Source organism: Danio aesculapii, chromosome 19, assembly GCF_903798145.1.
Source record: "Danio aesculapii chromosome 19, fDanAes4.1, whole genome shotgun sequence".
Classification (NCBI taxonomy): domain Eukaryota; kingdom Metazoa; phylum Chordata; class Actinopteri; order Cypriniformes; family Danionidae; genus Danio; species Danio aesculapii.
In genome coordinates this window covers 42,619,384-42,635,047 of record NC_079453.1, presented here as the reverse complement: position 1 = coordinate 42,635,047, position 15,664 = coordinate 42,619,384, and the positions used below count along the sequence as shown (strand labels likewise).

Sequence of the window (15,664 nt, the reverse complement as noted above, 5' to 3'; positions counted from 1 at the left end):
TCCGTCAAGACATTGGAGAATGAAACGGACACGACTGACGGAATGTGCTTTTTCCGCTCAGAGTTGACTTTTTTTCTTTAACTGCGAGTGCACAGCGCGGAACGGCAAAAATGCGAGCTGCAGCAGGCGGTTAAAACACGAGGCACGCAGGGCGGATACACTCAAAAAATTTTTTTTTTAACTTGTTCAAACAACTTAATTAAAATGAGCTAAAACAACACAATTCTTGAGATTTCATTGGGACCACTTCATTTTTTATGTTCAATCCACATAAATTTGTTAAAAGTGTTATGTTAACTTAATTAATTTGTATTGGGACAACATGAATGAATTGTGTAGAACCCTGCATTTTTCACAGCGTAAGCAGTGCACAAAACACACGCGGTTGTTAGTAAATCATTCAAAAAAATCATTCAAGGCAAAAAACGCGTTCAGTGTGATCGGCCCCTATTTCTATATTGTGATAATGCTGTAAAAGTTTCAGAATTGCAACAAGATAAATTCATATTGCTATATGCAAACCTCCCTCCCTCCCCCATATGTTTATTTTTTCCCCAATTTCTGTTTAACGGCGAGAAGATTTTTTCAACACATTTCTAAACGTAATAGTTTTAATAACTCATTTCTAAGAACTGTTTTATTTTATCTTTGCCATGATGACAGTAAATAATATTTGACTAGTTATTTTTCTAGACACTTCTATACAGCTTAAAGTGACATTAAAGGCTTAACTGTAGTTAATTAGGTTAACTAGGCAGGTTAGGCTAATTAGGCAAGTTATTGTATAACGATGGTTTGTTCTGTAGACTATAGAAAAAAAACATAGCTTAAAGGGGCTAATAATTTTGTCCTTAAAATGGTGTTTACAAATTTTTTAAAACTGCTTTTATTGTAGCTGAAATAAAAGAAATAAGACTTTCTCCAGAAGAAAAAATATTATCAGACATACTGTAAAATTTTGCTTGCTCTGTTAAACATCATTTGGGAAATATTTAAAAAAGAAAAATTCAAAAGGGGACTAATAATTCTGACTTCAACTGTATAAAAACATATAAAAATATATTATAACACTATATCTTTACCTGCAGTTGTGATGATAATTAATGATTATTCACAGTTTTTAATTGATTTTTTTAACTTTAATTTAACTTTCTGAACAGACTGATCATTTTGCTTCATAAGACCTCAAGTATACCATTAGGAGCCACAAGTATTCTTTTTTTTTTGCCTACATATGTGTAGAGCCAATAGCCTTTAACTTGCATTTTATGAATCCTTAACAAATGAGTAATAATAATAATAATAATAATAACAACAATAATAATTCATAACATTTATATAGCGCTTTTTTTGTACACTCAAATCGCTTTACATATTTTTGGGGGGAATCTCCTCATCCACCACCAGTGTTCAGCATCCACCTGGATGACCCAACGGCAGACATTTTGTGCCAGACTGCACACCAGCTTATTGGTGGAGAGTGATGATGCCAATTACAATATAAGGGATTATTAGGAGGCCATGATGGATAGAAGCCAGTGAGAACATTTGGCCAGGATTACAACCCTAGTCTTTTTGAAGGACATCCTGGCTTTTTTAATGATCACATTGCCATAGGATCTCAGTTTAACTTCTGATCTGAAAGACGGCGCTCACTGACAGTATAGAGTCTCCATCGCTATACTGCGGCAATAGGACTCACACAGAGCGCAGAATGAGCGCCCCCTGCTGGCCTCACTAACATCTCTTCCTGCAGCAATCTAGTTTTCCCATGTGGTCTCCCATTCAGCTTTCGAATAGACTCAGCCCTGCCTAGCTTCAGTGAGCAACCATGTGAGAGCTGAAGAGAGCTAGCTGTCGAATAAAATTAACAGTAGATTTTCAATTTTAGATGAACTATCCCTTTAAGCCCTGTATTTATTTTTGACCTTGAAGCTACTTTCCCATGACAGAGCATTAGTAGAATAATAATGAGCTTGCAGAGTAGTGCATCACATTTAAAAACATAATGGGAAATGGCATTTAATTAAAGCTGCATGGACCACACAAAAGCAAAATGCGCGTGGATTGTTATGAACAGTTTATTCAATTAAAGGACTATACTTTGAAGCATGAAACATGGTGTTGTGCATTCTTGACATTCAAGGACAAATGGACTTACTTGAGTGGTGGCCTGGTGGTCGTATGTATGACGTCATTTACTTCAAAGTTTGGAGTGACATCATATGTACGGCTGCTAAACTGCTACATGGCTCATCAGAAAGCTCACAGAGGAATATGGTGTTGTTATTGCGGTATTGTGTGCAGGTAAGACAGACACACAGCAATAAGGAAGCGGACACTGACTTATGCATACTGTGTACGGCGAGGCAAGTCAAAAACACTAAAGAAATAAACTTTTCCACACACTTTGAGGTGTTTTTTCAGTATAATGGATAGGAAATATCTAAAATACAATTTTATGTGTTTCTATTATAGCACTTTATCGATTTGTGACTAGATTTAACTTATAATACATATTTTTAAAGGCCGTTTTTTCTCAAAATGAGTCATTTTGAGTCATAAATCAGCCATAAATCTCAACTTCAGAAGCACTCGGAGACACAAAAATCTGCATTCCATTTTGATCGATAGAAATGTTTATACATATTATTTTACATGATTTTATATAAAAATAATACATAAATAAATATAAATAAACAAATATTTATTTTAATAATGTCTGCCCCAGTGGTGTAGTGGTTAGCGCATCAACACATGCACTCCGGTGCTCACGGCGACCCGAGTTCAATTCCGCCTTGCGGTCCTATGCCGATACTTCCCCTCTCTCTGCTCCCCATGCTTTCCTGTAAGTTCTCTCTACTTTCCTATCCAACAAAGGTGAAAACCCCGAAAAAATAATTATAAAAAAAAATTACAATAATGATAAAAAATCGTTTAAAAAAGTTTTGTAGATTGTTTAAATAGTTTTTTGCAAAACCTCATTTGAATTGAAATGTATTTTCTTTCTATTAATAAATATGTAGGGTGACCACAATACCAATTTTAATAAATATAAGTGATACAAACATATTTTCAAAGGGTCAACATTTCCAAATAGTTTTAATTTTACAGCTTTACATTGTATATTTATTAGAGATGTACCGATTCACCGTGAGCCGGTTGAAAATCGACTCAAATATGTGACGATTCAAATCGGTAGAAATGTTGAACGAATCACGATAATTTTTTTTGAGCAGAGAGGGCGCCGGGGTTGCAGGGGTTACAGCATAGTCACAGTTTTAGTTTGTTTATATCTTCTTTAGTTTGTATTCTTCTTGTTTTGTGGAATTTGCTTTTAGAATAGCAATATGGTTACGGCAGAAATTATTTGCTTTTAAAAAATTTTGTTAAAAAACGTGACTAAATCGTGAATTGTGAGACTAGTATCATGAATCGTAGATTTGTGAGTCAGGTGAATTGTTACATCCCTAATATTTATACAGCTGTACACACACACACACACACACACACATATATATATATATATATATGTGAACAGAGTTAAGACATTCACAAAATCTTACCGCAAAAAAAAAAAAGACTATAATATGTAAAAAATATATACACTACCTGATAAAAGTCTTGTCATCAATCTCAGTTGTAAGTTGGAAGGTTGATTTTTTCAGATGAATCATCTGTTGAGCTTCATCCTAATAATCACAAATACTGCAGAAGATTTTTTGGAACCCACATGGACCCAAGATTCTCACAGAAATCAGTCAAGTTTGGTGAAGGAAAAATCATGGTTTGGGGTTACATTTAGTATGGGGGCGTGCAAGATATCCGCGCAGTGGATGTTTGACATTTGTGCTACCATTACATTACAAACCACAGGAGAGGGCAAATTCTTCAGCAGGATAGCGCTCCTTCTCATACTTCAGCCTCCACATCAAAGTTCCTGAAAGCAAAGAAGATCAAGGTGCTTCAGGATTGGCCAGCCCAGTCACCAGACATGAACATTATTGAGCATGTCTGGGGTAAGACGAAGGAGGAGGCATTGAAGATGAATCCAAAGAATCTTGATGAACTCTGGGAGTCCTGCAAGATTGCTTTCTTTTCCATTCCAGATGACTTTATTAGTGTTATTAGAGTCATTGTAGAGGTGTATGGATGCAGTCCTCCAAGCTCATACACAATATTTATTCTTTTTCCACTGCACCATGACTTTATATTCTGTAGTGTACATTATTTCTGTTAAGTGTCAAGACTTTTGTCTAAGCAATAAAACTAAATCATTAAAAATCAAGGCATGATCATATTTTATTTTGCTAAAATAAGTGTAATTTAGAGGCCTTTGCATTTCATACAAGCCACTTCTGATACCAAATGATCAAGTAGAAGTTATCATTTGTTGTTCCTAAAACTTGAATAGGCGACAAGACTTTTGTCAGGTAGTGTATATTTTTTTTAGTCCATCCAATATTCAGATTTTTTTTTTAAATCTACAAATGTACTCAAATCAGATAATATTTTCTTAAATGATGTCTCATTTGCATATTTAAACATAACATTTTAGAACACTTATGATGATAAATATTAGTCAATTTTTTCGATCCTATTCACCTGCAGTGCCTTAAATTGCAATAATTAGATGGTGGGTTTGCAAAGATCTGCCAAACTAAAGATCTCTTCACAAAGCCATTAAAGCTGGAGCTGTATATGAATGTAGAATTCATTACTGTGAGGTGTGGAGAAAGTAAAGTACTTCTGAATTGGCTCTTTGACTTGCTATTGAACTGTAAGATGACTCACAGCAGACACACAATGATTCGAGATGCGCTTTGAATTCTGATATCAAGCCGTCTTTGTGAGTCAAGCTTTTATCCCTGTAAATGGCTGTGGAGGATTTCTTATCTTCACAAGGCTGATATGGGCAGAGGAATGTTTTGGCCAGTTCTCATGTGTAAAATCACAGCTTTTCAAATGTCCTCACAACCGTGTTGGGGAAAAAAAAGGTATGCCATTCAGAAATGGTTAAACAATGGACGTTAAATTCCAGTCTGATTCCCGAGTTTGAACTGAATTTAAATTAATGCTTGCAAAGAGGGTGCAAAATATAAGGCTATAGAATTAAAGTGCTATGAAAATGTGTAGATTTATACATTACGATTCAGCACGAATTGCCCATGAACCTGCTATGATTCACAAAACATAAGGACTTTTCATATAGTAGATCATAGCCACTTTTAGAAATGTGTTAGTATTTTTATTAATAAAAAGATTTATTTGATTAAAAATAGGTTACTGTATTTAGCAATGGAAGAAAACTAGTTTCTAAGATGCTTTTAATTTAATTTAATTTAATTTATAATGAAATTAATTTAAATTTAATTAAATTAAATTAAACATAGTGGAAGAATTTAATTTAAAAAGTTTTAAATTAAATTAATTAATTTACATTAGTTTAAACTGCTTTATGTACCAAAATACATACACACATTAATTTCCCAATATGTTCATAATTATTTTTTTTTATCTAATTTGTTATTTATAGTTTTTTTAATATGATTTTTTATTAAAAATAGATTATTTACTAAGGGATGGAAGAAAACTGTTTCCTAGGATGCTTTTATTTAAATTAAATTAAATTAAATTAAATTAAATTAAATTAAATTAAATTAAATTAAATTAAATTAAATTAAATTAAATTTAATTTAATTTAAATTAAATACACAATATATGCACAACATGCACAAAATATATTTTACTGGCAACTAAACATTTATATTTCACATTTTATTAAATTGTAATTAAATAAAGAGAAATTTAGCGTAGTGGAAGAATTAAAATTTTTATTTTGTTTTGTTTCAATTTACCATGGTGGAATTTAAATTTAAATTTTTGGTGGAAAAATAAAATAAAATAAATATTTAATTAAGATATTAAGATTTAATATTTACAGTTTTATTTTTAATATAAATTTTATGAAAAATAGATTATTTACTTTAATAATACTTTAATTTAAATACTTTATGTATTAAATTAAAAACATAATAAATCAAATTAAATTCTTTCACTATATTTAATTTAATTTAATTTAATTTAATTTAATTTAATTTAATTTAATTTAATTTAATTTAATTTAATTTAATTTAATTTAATTTAATTTAATTTAATTTAATCACAGTGGTGGTGTTCATATTAGAGAATAAATGGGCAAAATAAATATATTAATTTATATTTAAACCAAAATGTAGTTGCAGTATGAATTTAATCAAGACCTGTTCCAGAATTTGTGCATGACTCTGTTAAATATACTGAACTCAGTAACTTTCTCTTTCTTTCATTGTTATTTAAATTCCAATTTAAAGTCCCACAATCCTCTGGCCAACTCCAATCAAACTCCATCTCATGAACTGAAACTGGGCCAGTGCTTAAATAATGAATTTTGCCCGACTGCGGCTGTGTTCAAGTTCATTTCTCTCTGCAGAGCATAAGAAAAGCTGGAGCAACAGAGACGAAAGCAGATCCCGGAGCTGACTTATCACTTTCTCCTGTCATGATGGCAATGGAGAGAGAAAGGCTGACCATGACTCAGTCCCAGTACAAATGTCTGGAGCTGCTGAACCGAGATGGATCCCATAATAAAACAGGTAGTGCATTTTCACTTGAATGACAGACAAAGGGGCTTTTAAAGAACTTTAAAGGTGCGGTATGTACACTTTTGACTCTTCTAAAACATAAAAGTACCATCATATCTTATGAAGTCAGAATTTTTAGCCCCTCTTTGAATTTTTATTTTTAAATATTTTCCAATTGATGTTATACAGAGCAAGAAAAATTTTACAGTATGTCTGATGATATTTTTTAGCTATATAGTTTTGATAGTCTACAGAACAAACCATCACTATACAATAACTTGCCTAATTACCCTAACCTGCCTAGTTAACCTAATTACCCTAGTTAAACCTTTAAATGTCACTTTAAGCTGTATAGAAGTGTCTTGAAAAATATCTAGCAAATATTATTTACTGTCATCATGGCAAAGATAAAATAAATCGGTTATTAGAAATGAGTTATTAAAACTATTATGTTTAGAAATGTGTTGAAAATAAATCTGACTTCAACTGTATATAAGTGACTAGGGTCTAAGGTCTTTGTTTGGCTCTCTATAATCTGCCCGCTGCCAGTTTAAGCAGATTCAGAGTTATAAAAATCCACATTAGCTGTTTTTTTTACAAATGTAAACATTAGCTGAGCAGCTTCCATTGTAATACTGTCGGGGTTCATACAGTCATGGAAAACCTGGAAAAGTCATGGAATTTTGACATGGCATTTTCTAGGAATAGTTTTGGAAAAACAGAAAACCCCACAAAGTTTTGGAAAAGTCATGGAGAACAGATATCTGTAAACTTGAATATAGGTTATTTACTTCTTTTCTGTCCTTGGCCAATCACATACTCTTACATTATCAGTGCGGTGTAAGCATTATCTAGACATTATCATTATCTAGAACAGGCATGGGCAAACTCGATCCTCGAGGGCCGGTGTCCCTGCAGAGTTTTGCTCCAACACTAATCAAACACACCTGAACACCCTAATTAGTGTCTTCAAGATCACTAGAAAGCTACAAGCAGGTGTGTTTGATTAGGGTTGGTGCAAAACTATGCAGGGACACCGACCCTCCAGGATCGAGTTTGCCTCCCTGCATCTAGAATGTAGACATTGCATGAAACATTAGGTTATGCAAATTTACTTGAAAGTCTTGGAAAAATCATGGAAAAGTCATGGAATTTTAGTAGTAAAATATGTATGAACCCTATACTGTGTCCTAACAACACATGATGTGACAATGAAAACATTTAAATACCAGTCATTCAGAAGCACAGAATAGTGCGCTGCACTGCACTTCTTCAGCTATGTTTCCATCCACAGATGCAAATTAAATGTTTGTGCAAAACTGGAATATCGCATAAAAGCTGTGCAAATAAAGCAGCGTTTCCATCCAGTGAGTCAAAGAGAACAAAATCGTCACTTCCTGATTAACTTCCACCGAATATCTAAAGTAAACCATAAAATTTGCTGTGGTATGAGAAGCTGCGTGAATCTTTTCTATATTTAATAAATGACTTGAGGACCTCAGAAGACAATGAAGACACGTAATGAATGCGTGGTGAAGGCGTGAGACGTAGAGCACAGATGTTCTTGACAATTCTGGAGGTAACTAATAATTCAATAACACTAATACTGAAACGGTTACAGCTTTTTAGAATGACCAAAACAACATTTCATGTTTTACAGAGTGCTCAGCCTGCTGGTTTGTCCATTTACACACATTTTTATCATCACATGATCTCTTATAACAAAATCACATGACTTTTTTTAATGTGCACATTGGAATTTGTTCGGTAAAAGTGTTTTCATCGTAGATCATGTGCATCTTTTCTTATCAAGTAAAAGGTTTATCCTACTCAGTTATGCACATACATTTTTTATGCGCATTTTCAGAACTTATGCGCATCTTTTTTTTATCTGCATATGCAAAATCCCCTAAAAAATATGTGGATGGAAACATAGCTAATGAAATGGTGAGGTTTAGAATATACATTTAAGCTCTTTAACATTACTAAAAGTACATTGCGTCACAGTTCTAATATTCATTTTCAAACTAAGTTATAATGTTTATCTGAGGTAAAATATGCTGCTGCTTTCATTATGGAAATAAATATCATTTAAAAATGGTAACTCTGAATAAAGCACATAATCAGTACCTGAGGTGAGCATTGTCATAGAAGATTATGCTGTTGTTCGGCTACGACAAATATAAACCATTTCTAAAATTGAAATTTCAGGTGATGGTTGTTACAAATACAGCTTTTAATATAGAATTATTCCTTCTAGTGCATCGTCGCATGTAGTTAGGACACGTTTAGGCTTGATAGTAAAGCGTGCTCGCTACTGTTGGTGTCGTCAAACTGGCAACCTACGTTTGCATGGAGTCATTGGAAGAAAGGCCAGGTGAAAAAGTGTTTTAATTTTGAACTGCAATACCTAGTTTAACCACTGGGTGTCAGTCTTACATTCATTCATTTTCCTTCGGCTTAGTCCCTTATTTATCAGGGGTCGCCACAGCAGAATGAACCACCAATTATTTCAGCATATGTTTTACGCAGCGGATGCCCTTCCAGCAGCAACTCAGTACAAGGAAACACCCAAACACTCTTGCATTCACACACACACATACACTAAGGCCAATTTAGCTCATCCAATTCACCTATGGCGCATGTGATTGGACTGTGGAGGAAACCCACATGAACAGGGGGAGAACATGCAAAACTCCACACAGAAATGCCAACTGGCCCAGCTGGGACATGAATCAGTGATCGTCTTGCTGTGAAGCAACAGTGCTAACCACTGAGCCACCGTGCCTCCCTCAACCTTACACACTGCACCTTTAAAAGAACACTCAGATGACAAGACCTTATGAAAAACTTGACGTGTACTGAAAGCCATGCATTTAAAAATTAAAGTTTAAAGATGCATTTCTGGTACCTGCTTTAAACGGTAATGGGGAACATTGTGACTATGATGAGAAGCAACACAGATATTCTTGAGTATTCTGTCCTTTAAATCTTCTGAAATGTCTTTGGTCTATGCATTTATTATATAACTGCACTAACAAAACAATCGCACCAAACCTGCCGAGTGTGACCCTTAAATATAACACAGCTGTCAACATCTTTACAAAGCCTGTGTTGTTTTTTTGTTTTCAGGATTGTGCTAAAATGTGCCAAGACTAAAATAATGAAGGACACTGTGAAAAGTAAACTCATTTTTAGCATTGAGATCATTCAAAATAATATGTTGAGCGACAGGTGCTGGACACTCAGAAACAGAACTGGATGTGGCCATTTTAGCAACTTAAAGGGTTAGTTCACACAAAAAAGAAAACTATTATAAACCAATCTACATAAAAATGCTTTTCTTACTTAGAATTTGTCTTGTTTTAGTCTAAATATCTAAACAATTATTAAATCAAGAAGCATTTCCGGGACAAGTAAAACATATTCTCTTGTTTTCAGAAATAATGTCAAAAATTAAGTGAGCAATTTGTTTTATAAAATATGATTATTTAGCTTTTTTTAAAAGAGAAATCTCACTTAATTTTGACTTATTATTTCTGAAAACAAGACAAAATTTTTTGCTTGTCTTGAAAATTCTTCTTGATTTGAGAATTTGTCTATATTTGGACTTGAAATTAAACAAAAACTCAACAAAAAACAAGAAAAGCATCTTTTTTTTTGCAGTTTACTAAATAATATTAGGGTGACGCAGTGGCGCTGTAGGTAGTGCTGTCACCTCACAGCAAGAAGGTCGCTGGTTCGAGCCTCGGCTGGGTCAGTTGGCGTTTCTGTGTGGAGTTTGCATGTTCTCCAAAAACATGTGGTACAGGTGAATTGGGAAGTCTAAAATTGTCCGTAGTATATGAGTGGGAGTGAGTGTGTATGGATGTTTCCCAGACATGGGTTGCAGCTGGAAGGGCATCCGCTGTGTAAAACGTGCTGGATAAGTTGGTGGTTCATTCTGCTGTGGTGACCCCGGATTAATAAAGTGACTAAGCAGAAAATGCTTGGTGAAAGAAATTTAGCTATTTATTAAAAAAAAATTATGAATGAATAAATAATACTAAATCTTCTGTCATCTTTCAAACACAAATTAGGATATTTAGATGAAATCCGAGAGCTCTGTCATCCTCCATAGACAGCATAGAGTTGATCAAAGTCCAGAAAAGGAACCAAAAGCATTGCATGTGACTTCAGTGGTTCAACTGTAATCATACGAAGCTCCAAGAACATTTTTGTGTGCCAAAAAAAAAAACATTTAAATATTTTGTTAGCCTATATCTTCTCTCCTGCATCAGGTCAGCACGATGTGCATTTACCACAGGCAGTATGACGTGTTGCCATTAGAGTCTGCAGTACAACATGCTAGCATTATACTCACTGTAGTAAACACACACTCTGATATGAGACAGAAGACATAGGTGTTTTTTGTTTGTTTGTTTTTTTACAGTTTTTTTGGTGCATAAAAGTGTTCTTGGAGCTTCACATGATTACAGTTGAAGTCACATAAAATGTTTTGACAAGGCTTTTGGTTCCTTTTCTTGACTTGGAATGTCTCAGGATCCTTGCTGCACTGTAAAAATATCTGTTAAATAACAGTTTCTGTATTTTGAGATTCACAAGTGTTTACTGTTGTACGGTTATGATTTGCATTGTGGGATGTTGATCTCTGCTCTGTCAACTTTTGATGTTGAAAATACAACTCTACAGTTTAAGGGACGTTTATGGACATTGTAGTAGTTAGAAATAATATAATGTTTATAATATGTAGAGAAATTAGTCTGTAATATAACAGAAAATGTACTGCAGTTTATTGCAAGGTTTTTGTAGCGTATACAATACAAACCCAGACAATATATCACTTTAAACCATTAAAAATATTAATAAAAGTCACTTTTTTTTAATTTTCAAGGATAAAAGTTGTTGGAAGAAAGATAAAGATACTATAATTCAATTAAAAAGCATAATAAAATTGGGTAAAATTAAAATAAGAAGGATTTCACTAAATCTCCAAACATGAGAGTGAGTAATAACAGAATGTTCATTTCTGTGTGAACTAACCCTAATTTAATAAATAATTGAATTGTTTTACTTTACTAGCGAGGATGTTTCAGAGAGTTTAGGATGTTTTTAGAGTGTTGTATCTCCAAGGATCAAGCAACACTTGAGTCCTCATAAAATGACCCTTTTAACATGTCTGTTTGACTTTTATAGGTTCGTTCTGCAGCAGATTCTGGGACGGTTTGCTTTGTTGGGACGAAACCCCAGCTGGAACCTTTGCCTCACAAAACTGCCCCGATTACCCCAGCTTCGACCCCTTGGGTAAGACTCGCACGACCACATCTGGATTGTCAATCTAGACTGAAACACTCCAGACGCTGCAAATCACTGCGGCATGACATCTGTTCTTCAATCTGCCAATTATGAAACGCATGATGTTGCTCCAAATAAGAGGATTCCAAAGCTTGAACTATGCTGATAAGTGAAGTCCTTTAAAGAAACAGAGGTGATTCAAGCTCTGTGTGGAAAATTGTATTAAAATAACATGTGAAGAGTTCAGATGCAAAAATGTCTAAATACCATCAGAAATTTTCTCCTAAAATGAGCATTTTTCTCAACCTCCTATGTTTATGTTCAAGTATTTCACTTTTAAAAGCAATGAAAAGAACTTATTCATCACTACACACAAGCCTACACACAAGAAGAAAATACCGAACAGCATTTAGAGGCTTTTGCATCTAAACTGTATTAAAATGTATTACCTGATGTTAATTTTTGTTCTAAGTTTGGGGTAACACATTTTTATTTATATTTATTAGTGCTGGGCAAAGATTAATCACGATTAATCGCATCCAAATTTAAAGTTTTTTTTTAAACACATATATATATATATATATATATATATATATATATATATATATATATATATATATATATATATATATATATATATATATATGATAATATATGATACAAACACATACATAGAAACATTTCCAATCAGCCATTCACACGGTAGCAACTCAATGCATTTAGGCATGTAGATATGATCAAATCGTTCTGCTGCAGTTCAAACCGAGCATCAGAATGGGGAAGAAAGGTGATTTAAGTGACTTTGAACGTGGCATGGTTGTTGGTGCCAGACTGGCTGCTGATCTACTGAGATTTTCATGCACAACCATCTCTAGGGTTTACAGAGAATGGTCAGAAAAAAAGGAAATATCTAGTAAGTGGCAGTTCTGTGGGCGCGAATGCCATGTTGATGCTGGAGATCAGAGGAGAATGGCCAGACTGGTTCCAGCTGAAAGAAAGGCAACAGTAACTCAAATAACCACTCGTTACAACCGAGGTCTGCAGATGAGCATCTCTGAATGCCTAATACGTCCAACCTTGAAGTGGATGGGCTACAGCAGCAGAAGACCACACCGGGTGCCACTCCTGTCAGCTAAGTACAGGAAACTGAGGCTACAATTCACCCAGACTCAACAAAATTGGACAATAGAAGATTGGACAAACGTTGCCTGGTCTGATGAGTCTCGATTTCTGCTGCAACATTCAGATGGTAGTGGTGCTGTAATGGTGTGCGGGATATTTTCTTGGCACACTTTCAGAATCAGAATCAGAATCAGAATCAGAATCGGTTTTATTGCCAAGTGTGCTTCACACACACAAGGAATTTGTTTTGGCTACAGAAGCTTCCAGTGTACATAAAGTGACAATTGACAACACAAAATAATCTGAAAAAATAAAATAATAATAATAAAAAATGATGAACATTAAACAGATGCGGTTAGTGAAGAAACCTGGATGTTGAGTTGTATGTACAGATTGTTATAAATATACAGGTTATAAGGTGCTGTGTACAAGTGCGAATGTAGAAAGTATTGCATTGTATATTGATATAAGGTGCTGTGTACAAGTGCGTATGAGAAAGTATTGCACATATTTATTGCACAGTAGGGGAATATTTAACTGTTCATGAGGTAGACAGCCTGAGGAAAGAAACTTTTCCTGTGTCTGGCTGTTTTTGTGCTCGGTGCTCTGAAGCGCCGACCAGACGGTAACAGTTCGAACAGGTAGTGTGCTGGGTGTGAGGCGTCCAGAGTGATTTTGCGAGCCCTTTTACTCACTCTGGAAGAGTACAGTTCTTGAAGTGTAGGAAGGGTAGTGCCAGTGATTCGTTCAGCAGTCCGGACTATTCGCTGTAGTCTACGGAGGTCAGTTTTGGCAGCTGAGCCGAACCAGACGGTGATTGAAGTGCAGAGGATGGATTGGATGACAGCTGAGTAGAACTGTACGAGCAGCTCCTGTGGCAGGTTGAACTTCCTCAGCTGACGAAGGAAGTACAGTCTCTGCTGGGCTTTCTTCACAATAGAGTCTATATGAGTGTCCCACTTCAGATCCTGAGAGATGGTGGTGCCCAGGAACCTGAATGACTCTACTGCAGCCACAGTGCTGTTCATGATGGTGAGTGGGGGGAGTGCAGGGGGGTTTCTCCTGAAGTCCACTATCATCTCCACTGTTTTGAGCGTGTTCAGCTCCAGGTTGTTGTATCTGCACCATAACGCCAGCCGCTCCACCTCCTGTCTGTATGCAGACTCGTCACCGTTCTGGATGAGGCCGATAACAGTAGTGTCGTCTGCAAACTTAATGAGTTTGATGGAGGGGTCTTTTGCAGTGCAGTCGTTGGTGTACAAGGAGAAGAGCAGTGGAGAAAGAACACATCCCTGGGGGGCACCAGTGCTGATGGTGCGGCTGTCGGATGTGATTTTGCCCATTCTGACTAGCTGCTGTCTATCTGTCAGAAAGCTGGTGATCCATTGACAGACAGAGCTAGGAACAGAGAGCTGGGCCAGTTTGTACTCAAGCAGTGATGGGACGATGGTGTTAAAGGCAGAACTGAAGTCCACAAACAGAATCCTTGCGTAGTTCCCTGGTTTGTCCAGATGTTGTAGGGTATAATGCAGTCCCATGTTGACTGCATCATCCACAGACCGGTTTGCTCTATAGGCGAACTGCAGGGGGTCCAGCAGGGGTCCAGTGATGTCCTTCAGATATGCTAGCACCAGTCTTTCGAATGACTTCATGGCCACAGATGTTAAGGCCACAGGTCTGTAGTCATTGAGTCCTGTGATCTTTGGCTTCTTTGGGATTGGGATGATGGTGGAGCGCTTAAAGCAGGATGGAACTTTGCGCTGTTCCAGTGATCTATTGAAGATATGGGAGAAAATGGGAGCCAGCTGGTCAGCGCAGGTTCTCAGACAGGCTGGTGAGACACCATCTGGCCCTGGTGCTTTCCTTCTCTTCTGTTTACTGAAGATCTGACGCACATTATCCTCACTGATCTGAAGAGCAGGGGGGGAGAGGAAGATGGCTGGATGTGTTGATGGCTGTGTAGGGCGATGGTCCGGGCTGTGTTGATGTGGTGTTGATGGCTGTGTAGGGAGATGGTCCGGGCTGTGTTGATGTGGTATTGATGGCCGTGTAGGGCGATGGTCCGGGCTGTGTTGATGTGGTGTTGATGGCTGTGTAGGGAGATGGTCCGGGCGGGTGTGAGGTGTCTGGTCATAGGTGTCAAACCTACAGTAGAACATATTCAGCTCGTTTGCAATATGTTTATTGCTGTCGATACTGGGGGACGGTGTCTTGTAATTAGTGAAATCTTTAAGCCTCTCCACACTGATGCAGGGTCGTTAGCTGAAAACTGGTTTTGCAGCTTTTTGGCATAGCTTTTCTTAGCCACACCAATCTCCTTTGTCAATGTGTTCCTGGCCCGATTGTACAGGATCCTGTCACCACTCCTGTAAGCATCCTCTTTGGCCTGACGAAGCTGTCTGAGTTTTGGTGTGAACCATGGTTTATCATTGTTAAATGACAAGTAGGTCCTGGTAGGGATGCATAACTCCTCACAGAAACTGATGTATGATGTTACAGTCTCTGTGAGCTCGTCCAGATCTGTGGCTGCAGCTTCAAAAACATCCCAGTCAGTGCATTCAAAACAGGCTTGTAAGACCTGCTCTGTGTCGTTGGTCCATCTCTTGACAGTCCTTAATACTGGC

At 36.2% G+C, this 15,664-nt stretch overlaps 1 protein-coding gene across 1 annotated transcript in view; it reads left to right on the top strand.

Annotated features, from left to right (window-relative positions):
• Positions 1-15,664, top strand: part of calcr (calcitonin receptor) — a 134,354-nt gene that overhangs the window by 57,293 nt on the left and 61,397 nt on the right. Inside the window, exons 3-4 of the mRNA XM_056480385.1 lie at positions 6,473-6,635; positions 11,820-11,927. Coding sequence (XP_056336360.1) covers positions 6,473-6,635; positions 11,820-11,927 — 271 coding nt within the window. The remainder of the gene's footprint in view (positions 1-6,472; positions 6,636-11,819; positions 11,928-15,664) is intronic.